This window comes from Acomys minous (genome assembly GCF_964271855.1).
Source record: "Acomys minous genome assembly, chromosome: 13".
Classification (NCBI taxonomy): Eukaryota; Metazoa; Chordata; class Mammalia; order Rodentia; family Muridae; genus Acomys; species Acomys minous.
In genome coordinates, this window is record NC_140495.1 from 105,611,548 (window position 1) to 105,626,059 (window position 14,512).

Genomic DNA, 14,512 nt, shown 5'->3' on the forward strand with positions numbered 1-14,512 from the left:
GAGCCAGCGATGCAAATTTTTAAGAGCCTTGTTAAAGTTCCTTGGTGGAATGTTTGTGTGCAGATGTCTTTTACAGTCAGCTGTGGGCCTGGGAGGGAGTCAGAAGGGCTATTACCTCCCCGCTCTGGAATCGCTTCTCTAAACAAACGTCCAAGAGAAAAATATCCTGCCTGACAACCTCTCACCCTTCCTTAGCCTGAGACAGGGATAAATGGGGGGGGTGTGTGGAATGGGGGGGTGAGGGGTAGGGGTGGGAGCTGTTATCACTGTGCAGAGTGAGGGGACCAGACACGGTTCACATGTCCTGGTGCTGGAGGGACACAGAGCTAGAATTGTCCCCGGGCCAGATATCCACCTTACCTTGGGGTAAGTGGGGACATCGCGTCTCAGTGTCAACTTCTTATTATCCAAAAAACTGTATTTACAGGGACAGTTGGTCCTAGAGGGCAGAGGGAGAACTTAGTTACAGCAGTGTGTTCCTGCTCGGGAGGTGTTCTGTGTGCTGCTCGGGGCACCATTTGCTCGGAGCAAATGGAACGCACAGCACAGCTCCAGCCCCAGGACCCATAGCCTCAGCCCCTGATCTGTAGCCTCAGCCCTGGAACACAGAGACCCGCCCCATTGGATTTGTCATGGGAGCATCAGTCATGGCGACTGTGAGATGGTTGGCTCTCAGCTTGCAAACAGGAAACACCCAGAAAGCCAGGTGATGATGCAGCCGGCATTCACCTTTACTTTAGTGTCTACAAAATCTTTTAAAATGGCACAAGTAAAATAGTCCCTTTTCTTTTCCTTTGCTTTTTTTGTTTCTTTCAGAGACAGGATCAAATATAGCCCAGGCTAGCCTCAAACTTGTTATGTAGCCAAGACTTTGAATTTCTGGTCCTCCTGCGTGGTAGAATAATAGAGGTGGCTTCCCACCCCCAGTTTATGAGGTGCTGGAAAGAAAGAGGGGGACTCATGCATATCAGGCAAGCAGTAAAACGTCTATTTGTTTGTTTTTTTTTTTTATTTGTTTGTTTTGTTTTGTTTGAGACAGGTTTTCTCTTGGTAGCCCTGGCTGTCCTGGGACTTGCTCTATAGACCAGGCTGGTCTCAAACTCACAGAGATCCTCCTGCCTCTGCCTCCGGAGTGCTGGGATTAAAGGCGCGAGCCACCACCATCCTTCTTACAGTGAAAACATTCTTATTCTCAAAGATGCGGCTGGGAGCGATGGCATGTGCCTGTGATGTCAGCACTCAGGAAATGAAGCGGAAGGACCTAGAGTTTGCAGCAAGCCTGGGCTAGAGATGGGGGACCCTGACTCAAAAAGAACAAAAAGCAACAAACACAGGAGAAAAGAAACCAACGAAGTCCTCACTTATCCATTTTCTCCCTAAGCTCCACACCATGGAAGTCACTATGAGAAGTGTCCTTTCCCAATATTCTGAGGCACGGCTGACACACGGGGCTAGACACCTGAGCCTTCCAAACATATCTGGTATCCGGTTAAGAAAAGGGGTGGGGGGCTGGAGAGATGGCTCAGTGGTTAAGAGCACCGCCTGTTCTTCCAAAGGACCCGGGTTCAATTCCCAGCACCCACCTGGCAGCTCACAACTGTCTGTAACTGTAAGATCTGACACCCTCACACAATGCACATAAATTTAAAATTAAATAAAAAAAAAGTTATAAAAAAAAAAAAAAGAAAGAAAAGAAAAGGGGTGGGAAGCCGGGCGGTGGCGCACGCCTTTAATCCCAGCATTTGGGAGGTGGAAGCAGGCAGATCTTTGTGAGTTTGAGGCCAGCCTGGTCTACAAAGAGAATTCCAGGACAGCCAAGGCTACACAGAGAAACCCTGTCTCAAAAAAAAAAAAAAAAAAAAAAAAAAAAAAAAAAAAAAAAAAAGAAAAAGAAAAAGAAAAAAAGAAAGAAAGTGAAAAAGATCACAAAACAGTATTTTAAAGGTTTTTCTTTTTTTTCCCTCTAGTTGAACACACCCAGGAAAACACCTGGGACTTTGTGACGGATTTAAACTGAAGGCGTGCTTGGCTGTTGTCACTAGCAGTGATCCCCTTGCCTCTTTCTGGGTTGTCTGGAGTCTCCTGTGAGCCTGTGCTGTGGTTCCAAGCCCAGAACCACACACCTTTTCATTCAGAAACACAGCCTTTGGTTGCCTCCCTCCAAACTGCACCCTTGCAAAAGCTACTGGTGACAGTCGCTGCACCAAGGGGATTCTAACATAAGATCTAGCAAGTTTATAACAGAAAGAGCCTCCTGCTGGGCGTGGTGGTGCATGCTTTAATCCCAGTACTCAGGAGGAAGAGGCAGGTAGATCTCTGTGAGTTCGAGGCCAACCTTTGTAGACAAAGAGAGTCTAGGACAGCCAAGGCTATACAGAGAGACCTTGTCTCGAAAAAATAAGATACAACAACAACAACAACAACAACAACAACAAACCCCACAAATAATAGAAAGAACCAATCAAACATCCCTGTGAAGCCATTTCTACCCCACCCCCATCCACAAGTCCACCCACCCCCTCTCATTTCAGGTCAGCCACACACACTTGGCTGTGTAGGGTACATGGTATCTCCTTCAGCCTCACTCACGTACACACCCGCGCATGCACTCTGCTCTGCGTGCCTTCTGCATCCCCTGGGAGTGCAGATAGGAATATGGAAGCTGTCACCAGACAGAGTGCTGATGCTGGAATCCAGCTCCTTCCTAGTAATGGAAGCCTTGGGGCAGACTGGGATGCAGGGGGCCTGCTGACCCTGCCTGGACCAGCCACTGCCCACCCTGGGGCCCCGTTGCCACAGGAACCAGCAGCATCCTACAGCTGGTAGAGCAGCTGGCATAGCGCCTCTTCTCTTTGTTCTGTTTGGAGCTTATTTTTTTGCCTCATTTCCTGGGCTTGCCATCCTCCCTCCCCTGGGGCTCAGCTCATGGCCAAGGCCATTTGTCTGGGAGAAAGGCAGAGATTGCACATCTCCACCCTCAGTCACCCCTCTATGTTTCTGCTTTAGCCTACTCTGGCCTTGTTTCCTACCCATTCCTTTCTTGCATGGTGCTGGGAAAACACGGTAGCCATATTCGCCGGCAGGACTGGCTTCAGCTCTCAGTGTGACCTTGGCCCATTGGAATTCATTTCCTTCAGGGACACAGAGGGACTTGGGTGAGTGTAAGGAGAAGACAGCCTGCCCAGGGTGCTGGCAGGCGGTGTATGTTCCCTCTGCTGTCCCCAGGTAGGTTCCGGTGAATCCAGACCCCTGTCAGGGTGTGTCCCAAAGGGGGCAAATGTCAGTCTGCTCTTCCCGCTCCTGAGCCTATAAGGGCAGGTCTGGGCTCCAGCTCACTTGCTTTCCTGTTCTCTCTGTTCCCTGAGGAAGGCAAGAAGGTGGCACCTGTACCCTTCAAGGATGTAACCTTTCTCCACAACCTGAGTGAGGCTACACAGCCTCATCCTGTTGGTGGTGTTGGGGTCAGGGCGGGGCTCATTTGCTGAGTGTGTTTGCATGCTTAAATGGGCTCCTTCCATCAACAAGAGCCCAAACGCCACACTCTCCGCCCTGTGTCCCGAACATTAAAGCACTGGCGTGAGTAGAAAAATGGCTACAGGTGCCTGAGCCAGGACTAGGCATGGACTAGGCCACATCCCAGAGCTCCAGATCTGTTTGATGATTTGGAGGTGAGACCTGAGCGTTTTTATCCTCTTCGGGAGGTTTAGCATCCCACGGATGCCTCTCTCCCTTACAAAGGATGCCTCCAGCACTGTCTACAGACAATACCACCTCTGTAAGCCTGCCTGGCCCCTGGAGGGCTCTGGTTTATGTCTCCATGAGCTCAAAACTGTACTTGTGGGGGTACAGAGACACACTTGTCACTGAGACAAGCCAAAAACCCACTAGAGGCAGACTGCCAGCACTGCTGATGGCGACTGGCACAGAGGCCACTTGCCCCCACCTGGTTCTGGGGACCAAACGTCCTGGGGTGATAAGAGGCTGAGTGAGGCCTTGGGTCAGAGGCTATTGTGCTGTTTTCCAGATAAGCGTCTGTCCCTATGTGTGACTCTGGGTTCTTCTTAGAGGCCACACAGATGGGACTCTCTTGACCCCTGAAGAACTACTTTCATAGGGACAGTGGGGGTGAACTGTTCTCTCAGTTTCCTATGGCTACAAAATGCTTTGCCCTGCCTTCATCTAAATCAAATAGAAAAAGAGCTCCTCAGCTACACCAGCTGGCCACTCTATACAATCCCCATGGAGTTCCCACCATGATGGCCAGCGTGGTTTTCTCAACAAGGGCACAGCACAGGGAAGAGAGGTGAATCATCATGGTGTCCTATGGGGACAGTGCCACATTAAGTGTCATAGCTGCTTTCCCTGTATGCCCTCCCTGCAGGCAAGAGCCATGTCCTCAGCCTCAGCGGGCAGCCTGGCTTTGCTGCACTCAGGGAGTGCTTTAAGCTGGGGTCCTGAGACAACGGATATCATTTATTCAGGGCTGGTCCATACTCAGGATGTTGCCCTATAGCGGTAGACTCTGGCTTTAGTGGCCGTTCCTGGATGCTGACCAAGCATCTCTGAGGACCGTGTGATCTAAATCCAAGAGAACAGGAACACTCACTGTGCTCCCTGACAGAAGGGGCTCCCCTTGGGAACGAGGAGACCTGAGGATGAAAACTGGGTACTTGTTTGCTACAAACCAAACCCCTTTGTCTTCTTACTGGTATCTTTAAAAACAGGCGTTGGCTGGATGTGGTGGCGCACACCTTTAATCCCAGCACTCAGGAGATGGAGGCAGGTGGATCTCTGTTAGTTGGAGGCTAGCCTGGCCTACCTAGTGAGTTCCAGGACCGCCAGAAGGAAACAAACAGCCTGCCCCCCCCCAAAAAAAAACCCAAAATAGCAAAAAATGAACTATTTCCTTCACGTGTGGAATTTACTTTGACACAGGCCTGGAGGAGCGTTATTTCCCTCCTGTGCAGACACTTTCCAACACCACAAAACCCCTTTATAAAACAATGTGGATGGGGGTGGGGGCGGGCAGTGGTGGCGCACGCCTTTGGTCCCAGCACTAAGGAGGCAGAGGCAGGCGGATCGCTCTGAGTTCGAGGCCAGCCTGGTCTACAAAGTGAGTCCAGGACAGCCAAGGATACACAGAGAAACCTTGTCTTGGAAAAACCAACCAAACCAACCAACCAACCAAACAAAGACAATGTGGGGGTCTGGAGAGATAACTCAGCAGTTATGAGCACTTATTGTTCTTGCAAAGGACCAGGGTTCTATTCCCGGCACCCACATGTGAGCTCACGACTGCCTATAACTCTAGTCCCAGAGAAGGGGACAGACTCTTTTGGCTACCATGGACAACTAGGCATGCAAGTGGTGTGCAGACATGCACGCAGGCAAAAACACACGGAGACATAGAGCAAAGACGAACCTCTAAGGAAACGGGACTGAGCAGAATCTCTGCTTGTGTCATCCATGTTGGAACCAGACCAAGTCACATTAGCCTTTCCTTTTGAGGAAGCGAAGCCATAGCCCATCCCATGGTTTCCAGCCAGAGTCCTCTCCAGGCCCAGCTGCTGCGGGCTCCCGACACAGGTGTTTCTTACCTGCTGTTTCTGGCTGCCAACTCCTCCCGCATCTTCTTAATGTCACTCTTGCATTTTTCTATCTCCACCACCTTAAGTCCTTCCACTGGGGACAAGAAGACACAGGTAGAGTCACCAGAAGTAATCCCAGGGATGTAGGCAGGCTGGTAGCTGGGGTCCCAGAGGGATGCTGGCTCTCGTTAAAGGCTTCCACACTTTCTCACACTACTGACTACTTCCCACCAGCCAGAAAGTAAAAAGGCAAAGTCAAATCAAGGTCAGACATAGTCACATTTCTGGGGTCCCAGCTAACCGCAGAGTGTGCCCACCAACAAGCCGGTAGCCAAGATGCTGCCCGGAAATGCTGCCGAAAGCTGGGATCTTGAGGAAGAACAGAAATTATGTCTGTTACTTTATGACCACACCTCAGTTCCCTGCCAAAGGACACTGGCCATGGTGTCAGCCTATCCCTTTTCTCACTGAGCTTGGCTCCCATAACTGATAAAAGCACAGCATGGCCTACTAAAAGAAAACAGTCATCCCGGGTGTGGCAGGTTCCTGACAATGCCTCCACCCAGAAGAGGAGTTGCGGCTTAGATGTATGTATGAAGACAGCCTGGTGGGACTTGGCATTCTTCTGGGCTTTCTAGAATTTTCCAAGGTAGTGGCCAAGCTGGGATAGGGCTCTGTAGGGACACGGCCTCTTCTGCACAAAGGGACACAGTCAGCTCTGGTCCTTGTGACTTGCTTCTGGGCCAGAGAAACTTCTGCCCCTCCCATACAAGGCGGGTAGGAGGCCTTGCAGACCAAAATGAGGGTGTCAGGTGTCAGTGGCTGGGGACAGGGTGGTGGCAGCCTAGGGACAAGTCTAGGTAGCAGCTGTGGGGTACATAGAGGTTAGGCATGTTCACCCATTTGGTCACCTCTCCTTTTGAGTGGGGTTCTTTTTTTTTTTTTTTTTTTTTAATAATTTTTAAAAATTATTATGTACACCTGCAGGCCAGAAGAGGGCACCAGATCTTGTTATAGATGGTTGTGAGCTACCATGTGGTTGCTGGGAATTGAACTCAAAACCTCTGGAGGAGCAGTCAGTGCTCTTAACCTCTAGTCATCTCTCCAGCCCCTTGAGTGGGGTTCTTAATGCTTTCTTGTATCACTGGCACCCAAAGAAGTTGTTGAAGGCCATGGAGCACTCTTCTGGGGACATTACTCAGGTACCCCTGGGATTCCCTAGCGATGAGTTCAATGTGGCCGCTGCAGCCTTGTTTAGCCCTGGTTGCATTTTGCAGGCTGAAGGCGTGCCTTTAGAACACAGATGAAACACGTGGTAAACCACAGCAAGCTGGAGCTCAACCAATGGACGCATGAAAGGCAGAACATTGTGGGATGTAAGTAGATCCAAGGAGGAGGTGCATCACCATAGCTCCGCTTGCCATATGTGTTAGAGACGACACTGTCCCGTGTAACATGGACTGGCTCTAACGCGCCATGTTCTTGTCTTGGTTTGTAAATAGTTGGGATTGTAGGCATGACCTGCTACACCTGGTATTCTGCAGTTCATCACAGGCCCCAGTCTAGTCCTTCCAGCATCACATCCTGCAGAATTCCGGCGGGGAGGAGAGGGTGCTCTGTACTGAGAGGCCTTCACAGATAAACTTGTAGCGTTCTTTCTTTCTCTCTTTCTTTCTTTCTTTCTTTCTTTCTTTAAGATTTATTTATTTATTATTATGTACACAGTTTCTGCCTGCGTGTACCCCTACAGGCCAGAAGAGGGCACCAGATCTCATTATAGATGGTTGTGAGCCACCATGTGGTTGCTGGGAATTGAACTCAGGACCTTTGGAAGAACAGCCAGTGCTCTTAACTGCTGAGCCATCTCTCCAGCCCGGGTTATCTTTCTTTTAAACCTTGGAAACTGCACGTGGACTTCAGAGGAGAATTTTTTTTTTTTCGAGACAGGGTTTCTGTGTGAAGCCTTGGATGTCCTGGACTCCCTTTGTAGACCAGGCTGGCCTGGAACTCACAGCGATCTGCCTGCCTCTGCCTCCCGAGTGCTGGGATTAAAGGCGTGCGCCACCATGCCTGGCCAGAAGAGATCTTTAAAAAAAAAAATGTTTATGTATGTTTTACGTACATGGATGTTACGTGCACCACCTAAGTGCAGTGCCTGAGGAGGCCAGAAAAGGGGGCTGGATCCCCCTGGAACTGGTGGTACAGAGAGTTGTGAGCTGCCATGTGAGTGGGTGCTAGAAACTGAACCCCGGTCCTCTGGAAGTGAGGCCAGTGTTTTTAATCACTGAGCCATCTCTCCAGCTTCAGCTTCAGAAGGGGCATCTGTGGGCTTCCGTGAAAAGATTTAAGGGTGACTTTCTAAGGCAGACAGTGGAAAAGGGGCTCAGCAGTAGCTAAGGTAGTTTTCACCTTCTTCCACCTTAAGGACTTATAGGATCTGGGGGTGGGGGAAGGGCATGCTCTCTCCTGGCTGCAAAGCTAAGGGTTCCCATTCAAAGACAAGGAATAGAGAGGCACTTTTAAAATGCTTTCTCCTGGTGCTGCTCTGAAGGCCTGAAGGCCTCAACACACTTCCTGAGTGACATGGAAAAGCTGGTTTGGTTCAGTTTAGTATGTATACTGGATTCTTTGCATGTCCCATGTCCACCTCTGCCCCTGAGTGTCAGCTCTGGCCGTAGCCCACACTTGTGTTTAGGTCTTGGTTTGGGTCCAAGGCATGGGTACAAAGGGTGGACGGATCAAGGCTGCCCTGTGCCGCTACCACAACACACCAGGAAGGAAGTGAACAGCTTCGGGCAGGACAGGAGGCAAAGGCCAGGCTGTTCCACATTGATGAAATCACCTTTGACCCCGCTAGTAATTCCAGACTCCTTCAAAGCTAAACATTTACACAGAAAGAAAGAAAAGCGCTGGGGGCCATGGAGGGGAAACATGTATTTGGTTTAAGGTCAAAGAGCAAGCAGGAAATTCCATTCACGTCAAGGTCAGTGCAGTGTGGGGGCTTACAGATGGCCGAACTAGGATGCCCCTTACCGTGAGACACAGATAACAGTTAATGGCAAGATGGCGCTGCATGTACACGTATGCCCACATGTGTCTGCCCATGCCTTTCTGTATGTGCTTGTGCCACAGTTGTATGTCTATACAGAGCAACGACCCAAGTTGTGTTCCTAGCAGCCTTCCCAGCCACTCAGGGTCAGGACCATCTGTGTCCTGTTCAGGGGGAAGGTCTGGCTGTGGCCCCCCTCCCCCACTCCGACCTTCCACCATTCCACCCTCTCTCCCCTCCCACGCACCTGACAGCCCCTTCAGAATGAGGCAGGTGGCTGTGGTTGGAAGTCCCTGAGGATCGACATGGGTGACATTTCTGGCCATATTAAATGCTAAAGGAGAGGTCTCTGGAGATGAGGGAACGGTCACAGTGAGAAGGGCCAGGAATGGACGAGCCCAGAGCCAGCTGGGTTTCGATGACAGAGAACCTGTGTACACAAAATGTACACCCATCCTAGGGGTACAACATGTGGGGGATGCCAGGAAGTGAGACCTACAGTCGGGGACCTGGGACAGAAGAGGCATCAGAAGAGGATGGTGCTAGAGGACTGGAGGATGAGGAGGCATCTATCTGTTGTGTGTGGCAGTCACAAGCCAAAGGGTGGCCGTGGCTATTTGTATCTGGTGGTGTGGATGGTGCCCCGGCAGCAAGCTAGAGCTGACTGTCCCTCAGATCTCAGAGGAGCCTGCCCTGATGACACTTTCCAACCCAGAGCTTCTAACTTCTAGCACCACGGAGAGGTCACCGCTGTGCCACCTCCAGCTGAGGTGGTCACGTGAGGACACGCTCTCCCACTTTGGCTTCTCCTGCAGGCTGCCGTTGGCCCAGCTAGCTCCATGCAGGTTTTGAATCTGGTGTCAGTGGCAGCACTGACAGTGGGGGATCCAATGAGACTGATGATAGAGGGGTGACACCGAGCCTAGCAGTCACGAGGATGGAGGGAGCAGTGTCGTGTGGCACCACACCCTTTAGGAGAGTGGCTGGCTCCCCTAAGCCCTCTAGGGAAAAAAAAAACAAAGACCCCTCTCTTGTTCAGAACAACTATGGTCCATTTTTGGAACCTGGGATGAGAAGAAGCTCCAGGGAGCTGCCCCACCCCTACCTCCACCCCCACCCCCAGGCAGGAGTGCAGGAGGACGCCTCTCCCTGAGGAGAGCTGGCAAGGACTCCAGGCACTGGTTTTTCTTATCTCACTTGCTAAGTGAACCGGAGCGGTCACTAATTTTTCTGTGTCTCCTCATCGTCCACAGGCATGACAACGTAATCTTGAGGACTCAAAGACCAGCTGACATGGAAAAGCCAGTGCATTTTGGGACGTATACACATCAGGCGACAGGAATGTGGTTCGGCTTATTCTGGTGAGCCAGGTCTTGTATGAAAGAAATTTTTTTTTTCTTGAAAAATGAGAAAGCAGCAAAAAAGCAAGACTACCGGGGGGGGGGGGCGGGGGGGGGGGAGACATCCCCTCAATCTTGTGAACAGAAATCAGCCACACATTCTTTGGTGACGGTTGTCTCTTAATGGCTTCCTGTTTGAATTTTGTTTACTCAGCTCAAGTTAATAAATTAGGTGTTCATGTATCACCAGGCTGAGCCTGACAGTGACAGAGAGCCTGGCTCTGGAACTGGGGGGGCGGGGGGGGGGCGCGAGTGGACCGTAGGATGGCAGGGACGGCAGGCCTGTGGAGCGGAAGCATCGATCCTTTCATCGATTCCTTCGCTATGGAAACTGAATGGAAACAGGACTCCTCTCTCTTGCTCACAGGCAGACTTTCTCCTTTCCTTTAGCAGTGGTTACAAACCGAGAGCAATATATATAACATATTCCAAACTCTGCAGGAGCAAGCTGCGCAGCGGTGTGGAAGATTCCCCACCCCATGCGGAGAGGCACAAGAGCTAGGGGCCCTGACATAGGTTCTGTTGGGCCAGACATAGGCCATTTGGGTTTTTTCCCCCACCTTTGGGGGGGGCGGTCTGTGCACAGACAAGCATACAAGCGTCACTTTTTATAGAAATGCGCCCTTAGATCCGTGCGTGTCTACCTTCTGTCACTATCAAAGCGGTGCACAAAGGATGCATTTGTCTTCCGCACCTACCTGCTCCCTGTTCTAATGCTGACGAGGCTAAGCCATAAGCAGAAAGGAAAGCATCTCCACTCACGTTCCACCCGCTTCTCCAGCATGGCCAGGTGATTTGTGACTTCTGCTTTCAGCTCGTTGATCTTAAACGCCCTGGGGTAACAGTGGGGAGAAAAGATTAAAAATAATAATAATAATAATAAATAAATAAAAAGTGACCCAGACCAGCAAACGTCTACAGGTCCCTCCCTGGGGTGAGGTCTCCAGGAAGGCTGGGGAGGGGACAAGTCGACAGGAGTCACTTTCAGAGAACACATAATGTCAAGTGTCCTTACTACTTTGTCCTGCACTCTCTGGGTTGACCCATGCCTGTACCCCGCCCTGCCCAACTCTAGGGGCACTGCCATGATCCTGGGGCAGCTCAGTCATTTGGTTCAGAGTGCCTATAAGATGCCATCAGAAATCACTTTGAGAAACTGGCAAATACTGACATAGGATTAGTAGGGTGTTGGTGAACAAAACGGAAGCCCCTCCCCCCGGCCCCCCCCCCCCCCCCCCCCGTGCAGCATCTCAGTGGGGAACACTCTTTTTTAAAGGATGTTTTGCAGGCAGATCCAAATCTTAGAAGAATGAAGAGGGGGCAGGTTCTCCACCCCCAAGAACTCATATTCCACGAGCGGCCACTGCAATGGTTTTGGGGACAAGGTGAAAGTTTGCTAGGATGTGCCAGGCTCTGGCTAGCTACAGAAGTTACAGGGGGCTGACTATGGCTAAGGCTGGCTCCCCCAAGTCTGGAAAAGTCTGTACAAAGAGGAGACTTACCTGGAGAACTGCTCTGCCACCTGGGCCAGCACACCCTGGACGAGTTCTTCTCTTTCTACAAACCAAAGAAGAGAGAGCGATGCAGCACCAGCCAGCAGGGCGGACGTGGGGACAGGCAGGTCGCTAAGAGTGCTATCCCCGTGTGAGCTGCAGGTCCCACTGAGAAGGGTGCTTGGCCTGTCAGTCACAGGTAGCAGGGCCTTCCTGGGTGCAGGCTTCTCCTCTTCTCTGCTGCCTGCTCTTACTGGTCCCTTGTCAGTGGTCCCTGGGGCTGATGTGCTGCAGGCACTGCCACAGCTAAATAAGGCAGGCCGGCCTGGGGGTTCTAAATATGGGTAGCTTTCTCATTTTATGGGGACAATCGCTATGACAGAGTGGGGTCAGTGCACCACTGGAGTGAAAACATGGTGTTCCCAGGATGGGCCTGCAGAGAGGAAGTAGGCTGGGTGGAGCAGGCCTGGCCTCTTCTGGGCTGCCCTGTAAAACTGGGCTGGGTGGTTGGTTTACAAGGTCCAGGTCTTAGGCTGATCATAACTTGCCTCTTTCCTGCTTCCTGACCTGCCCAATGCTGTCTGGGGGAAGGCACAGATGGCCAGGACGCCACCCTTTGAAATGATGTTGTCTGTGCTCCTGAGAAAGGGGAGACTTTCTTGTCCCCATTAGCCACTCATTCATTCATGGCCCCAAACTCAGAGACCCTATAAAGGAGTTCATAGGTTCTTCCATATTGGCCTGGTGCTTAACTCTTGCCAGCAACCAAAATATAGCAAACCAAACCAGCATGGCCAAGAAAGCATTTCAATAATTAAGTCCAGCAATGGAACTCAGAAGCTAAGAAATGACTCTATGTTTCTATCCACTGCCTGCTTCTCAATAAATGGTCACCAATACACTTAAAAGATATGCACCCTAGCGTCATTTGATACAGTGAGAACCAGCACAGATCGTCTGTGTGTGCTGGTGGCGGCAGCAGCACACGCGTGTTATGGCACAGGTATGCAGTACAGAGGATTTTCAGAAGTCAGGTCTCTCTTTACGCCGTGTGGATTTGGGGGACTCAGGTGACCAGGCTTAGTCACTGAGCCATCTGTGGGCCTCAGGGTTTGCTAAATTAAATATGGTGAGTCTGTATTGTACGCATACGATCTACTGTTGATAATAGTTTCAGCTCAGCCACCCTTAAATCCCAGTATACGGGAGGGTGCGGTGAGGGTGCGGTTAGAGTGCCAGGTGGGTAAGAACTAGTTGAAGGTTAGCTTTAGCTGCGCAACAAGATCTTGTCAAAAATGGAAAGAAGAGGAAAAAAAAATAATCACTTAAATATGTTCATGTCTGGGAGGCAGAGGCAGGCGGATGTCCGGTAAGTACATGCTGAGCCAGCCAGGGTTACATAGTAAGACCTTGACTCTCAAAACAAAACAAAAACAAAAACCAACAGAAAAGTTAACATCTGTTGTCAGACTTAAAAAGTGGGTTTTGAGGGATGAAGAGATCTCTCAGAGATGAAGAAGACCGGCTGCTCCTGCAGAAGAACTCAGGTTTGATTCCCAGCACCCACAGGAGGCTCACAGCCAACCCTCTGTATATAACTCCAGTCCCAGGGGAAAGGAGTGCGCCGCTGCCGCCGCCGCCACCACCACCATCCGGCCTGATTTCATTTCTTAAACATGTTGGCAATACCTTCCAGAACACCAACGGTAGCTACCTTTTGTTTGTAAGATTCCATTTTCCTATTTTTGCTTCCTCAGGGCCACTCCATTTTCTACCATGAGCATCTCATGTTAATTTTATAATGAGAAAGAAAGTGGTTTCCCCTTACATCTTGGTCACTTAACACTCAGAACATCGATGGCACCAGAAGTGTCCTTGTCCTCCCATAGCCCCCCTTCCCTCCACAGGCCACCTGTGTCCTGAGCTCTAAGTAGGTGTTCTGGGCGTATCTCCTGTGCCTAACTCCTGTCATAGTCCATTGATGAGACTGGGGTGCACCGGTGCCCGGTAGCATGGACCTGCGATGCCAGTACACCGTCACCAGGGTAAAACTCCAAAACTAGCAGTCTCAGTGGTGAGAGTACCATTTCAAGTAGCATGCGGCTAGGTGACAGTGTGCTGGCACAGGCAGGTGGCGCTGAGGTCACTTAAGGAAGTTCCAAAGTTGGCACTGGATGGTGTAGCCCACTATGTGAGCCCAGAAAGATGTGTGGATGCCCGTAGTCCATCTCTGTGTATCTTCAACAGCAAGCTGCTTTAACACTCCCTGCTATGCGGCCCAGCGTGACAGGAACACAGTGCCTGGTACCACGTCTAGCCTTTTCCTTACTCCTTCCATTCTTTTCTCGCTTTCTTTTCCTTTCCTCCCTCCTTCCTAAGACATATTTGCTAGTGTTCACTCACTGAACACAGTAAAAAGAAAACAAAAACAAATGAACCAGTTTAGATCAGTGGTTCTCAACCTGTGGGATCATGACCCCCAAAGGGGCGACCCTTTCACAGGAGTCACCTAAGACCATCAGAAATATCAGTATTTACACTACAATTCCTATCAGTAGCTAAATTACAGGTAGGAAGTAGCAAAGAAAGAATTTTATGGTTGGGTGTCACCACAACACGAGGAACTATATTGAAGGGTCGCAGCGTTAGGAAGGCCGAACCACTGGCCTAGATCAACCTCGCAGGCCTCTGCCAATTCACTGACTGTAGGAAATCCTTTTGGTGTCATGTGACCTCGCACTCTTGAGTTCACTCTGACTACAGACGTTCACTCCAGAGCAAGTTCAGTCACCCCAAAACAGCTTCCGGTTGTCTGTCTCCCATCTACTCACATGCCCATCCAGAAGTCTAGCGTAAGCCATTTCCTCCTCCCTACGGACAGCCAGTGACAGCCAACCTGACTCACCCTACTGTCCCCACACCCTGCACACGCTGTGCAGCCCTATGCCACAGTAACCATTTCACCATCACCGTGACCTTTCA

At 50.6% G+C, this 14,512-nt stretch overlaps 1 protein-coding gene across 4 annotated transcripts in view; it reads right to left on the minus strand.

Annotated features, from left to right (window-relative positions):
- Positions 1 to 14,512, minus strand: part of PDE9A (phosphodiesterase 9A) — an 89,230-nt gene that overhangs the window by 21,159 nt on the left and 53,559 nt on the right. For all 4 annotated transcript variants that reach the window (XM_084753703.1, XM_084753702.1, XM_084753700.1 and 1 more), the window contains exons 5-8: positions 11,540 to 11,594; positions 10,800 to 10,870; positions 5,598 to 5,682; positions 361 to 439 (exon numbers count right to left, since the gene is read on the minus strand). In XM_084753703.1, the coding sequence (XP_084609829.1) occupies positions 361 to 439; positions 5,598 to 5,682; positions 10,800 to 10,870; positions 11,540 to 11,594 (290 nt within the window). The remainder of the gene's footprint in view (positions 1 to 360; positions 440 to 5,597; positions 5,683 to 10,799; positions 10,871 to 11,539; positions 11,595 to 14,512) is intronic.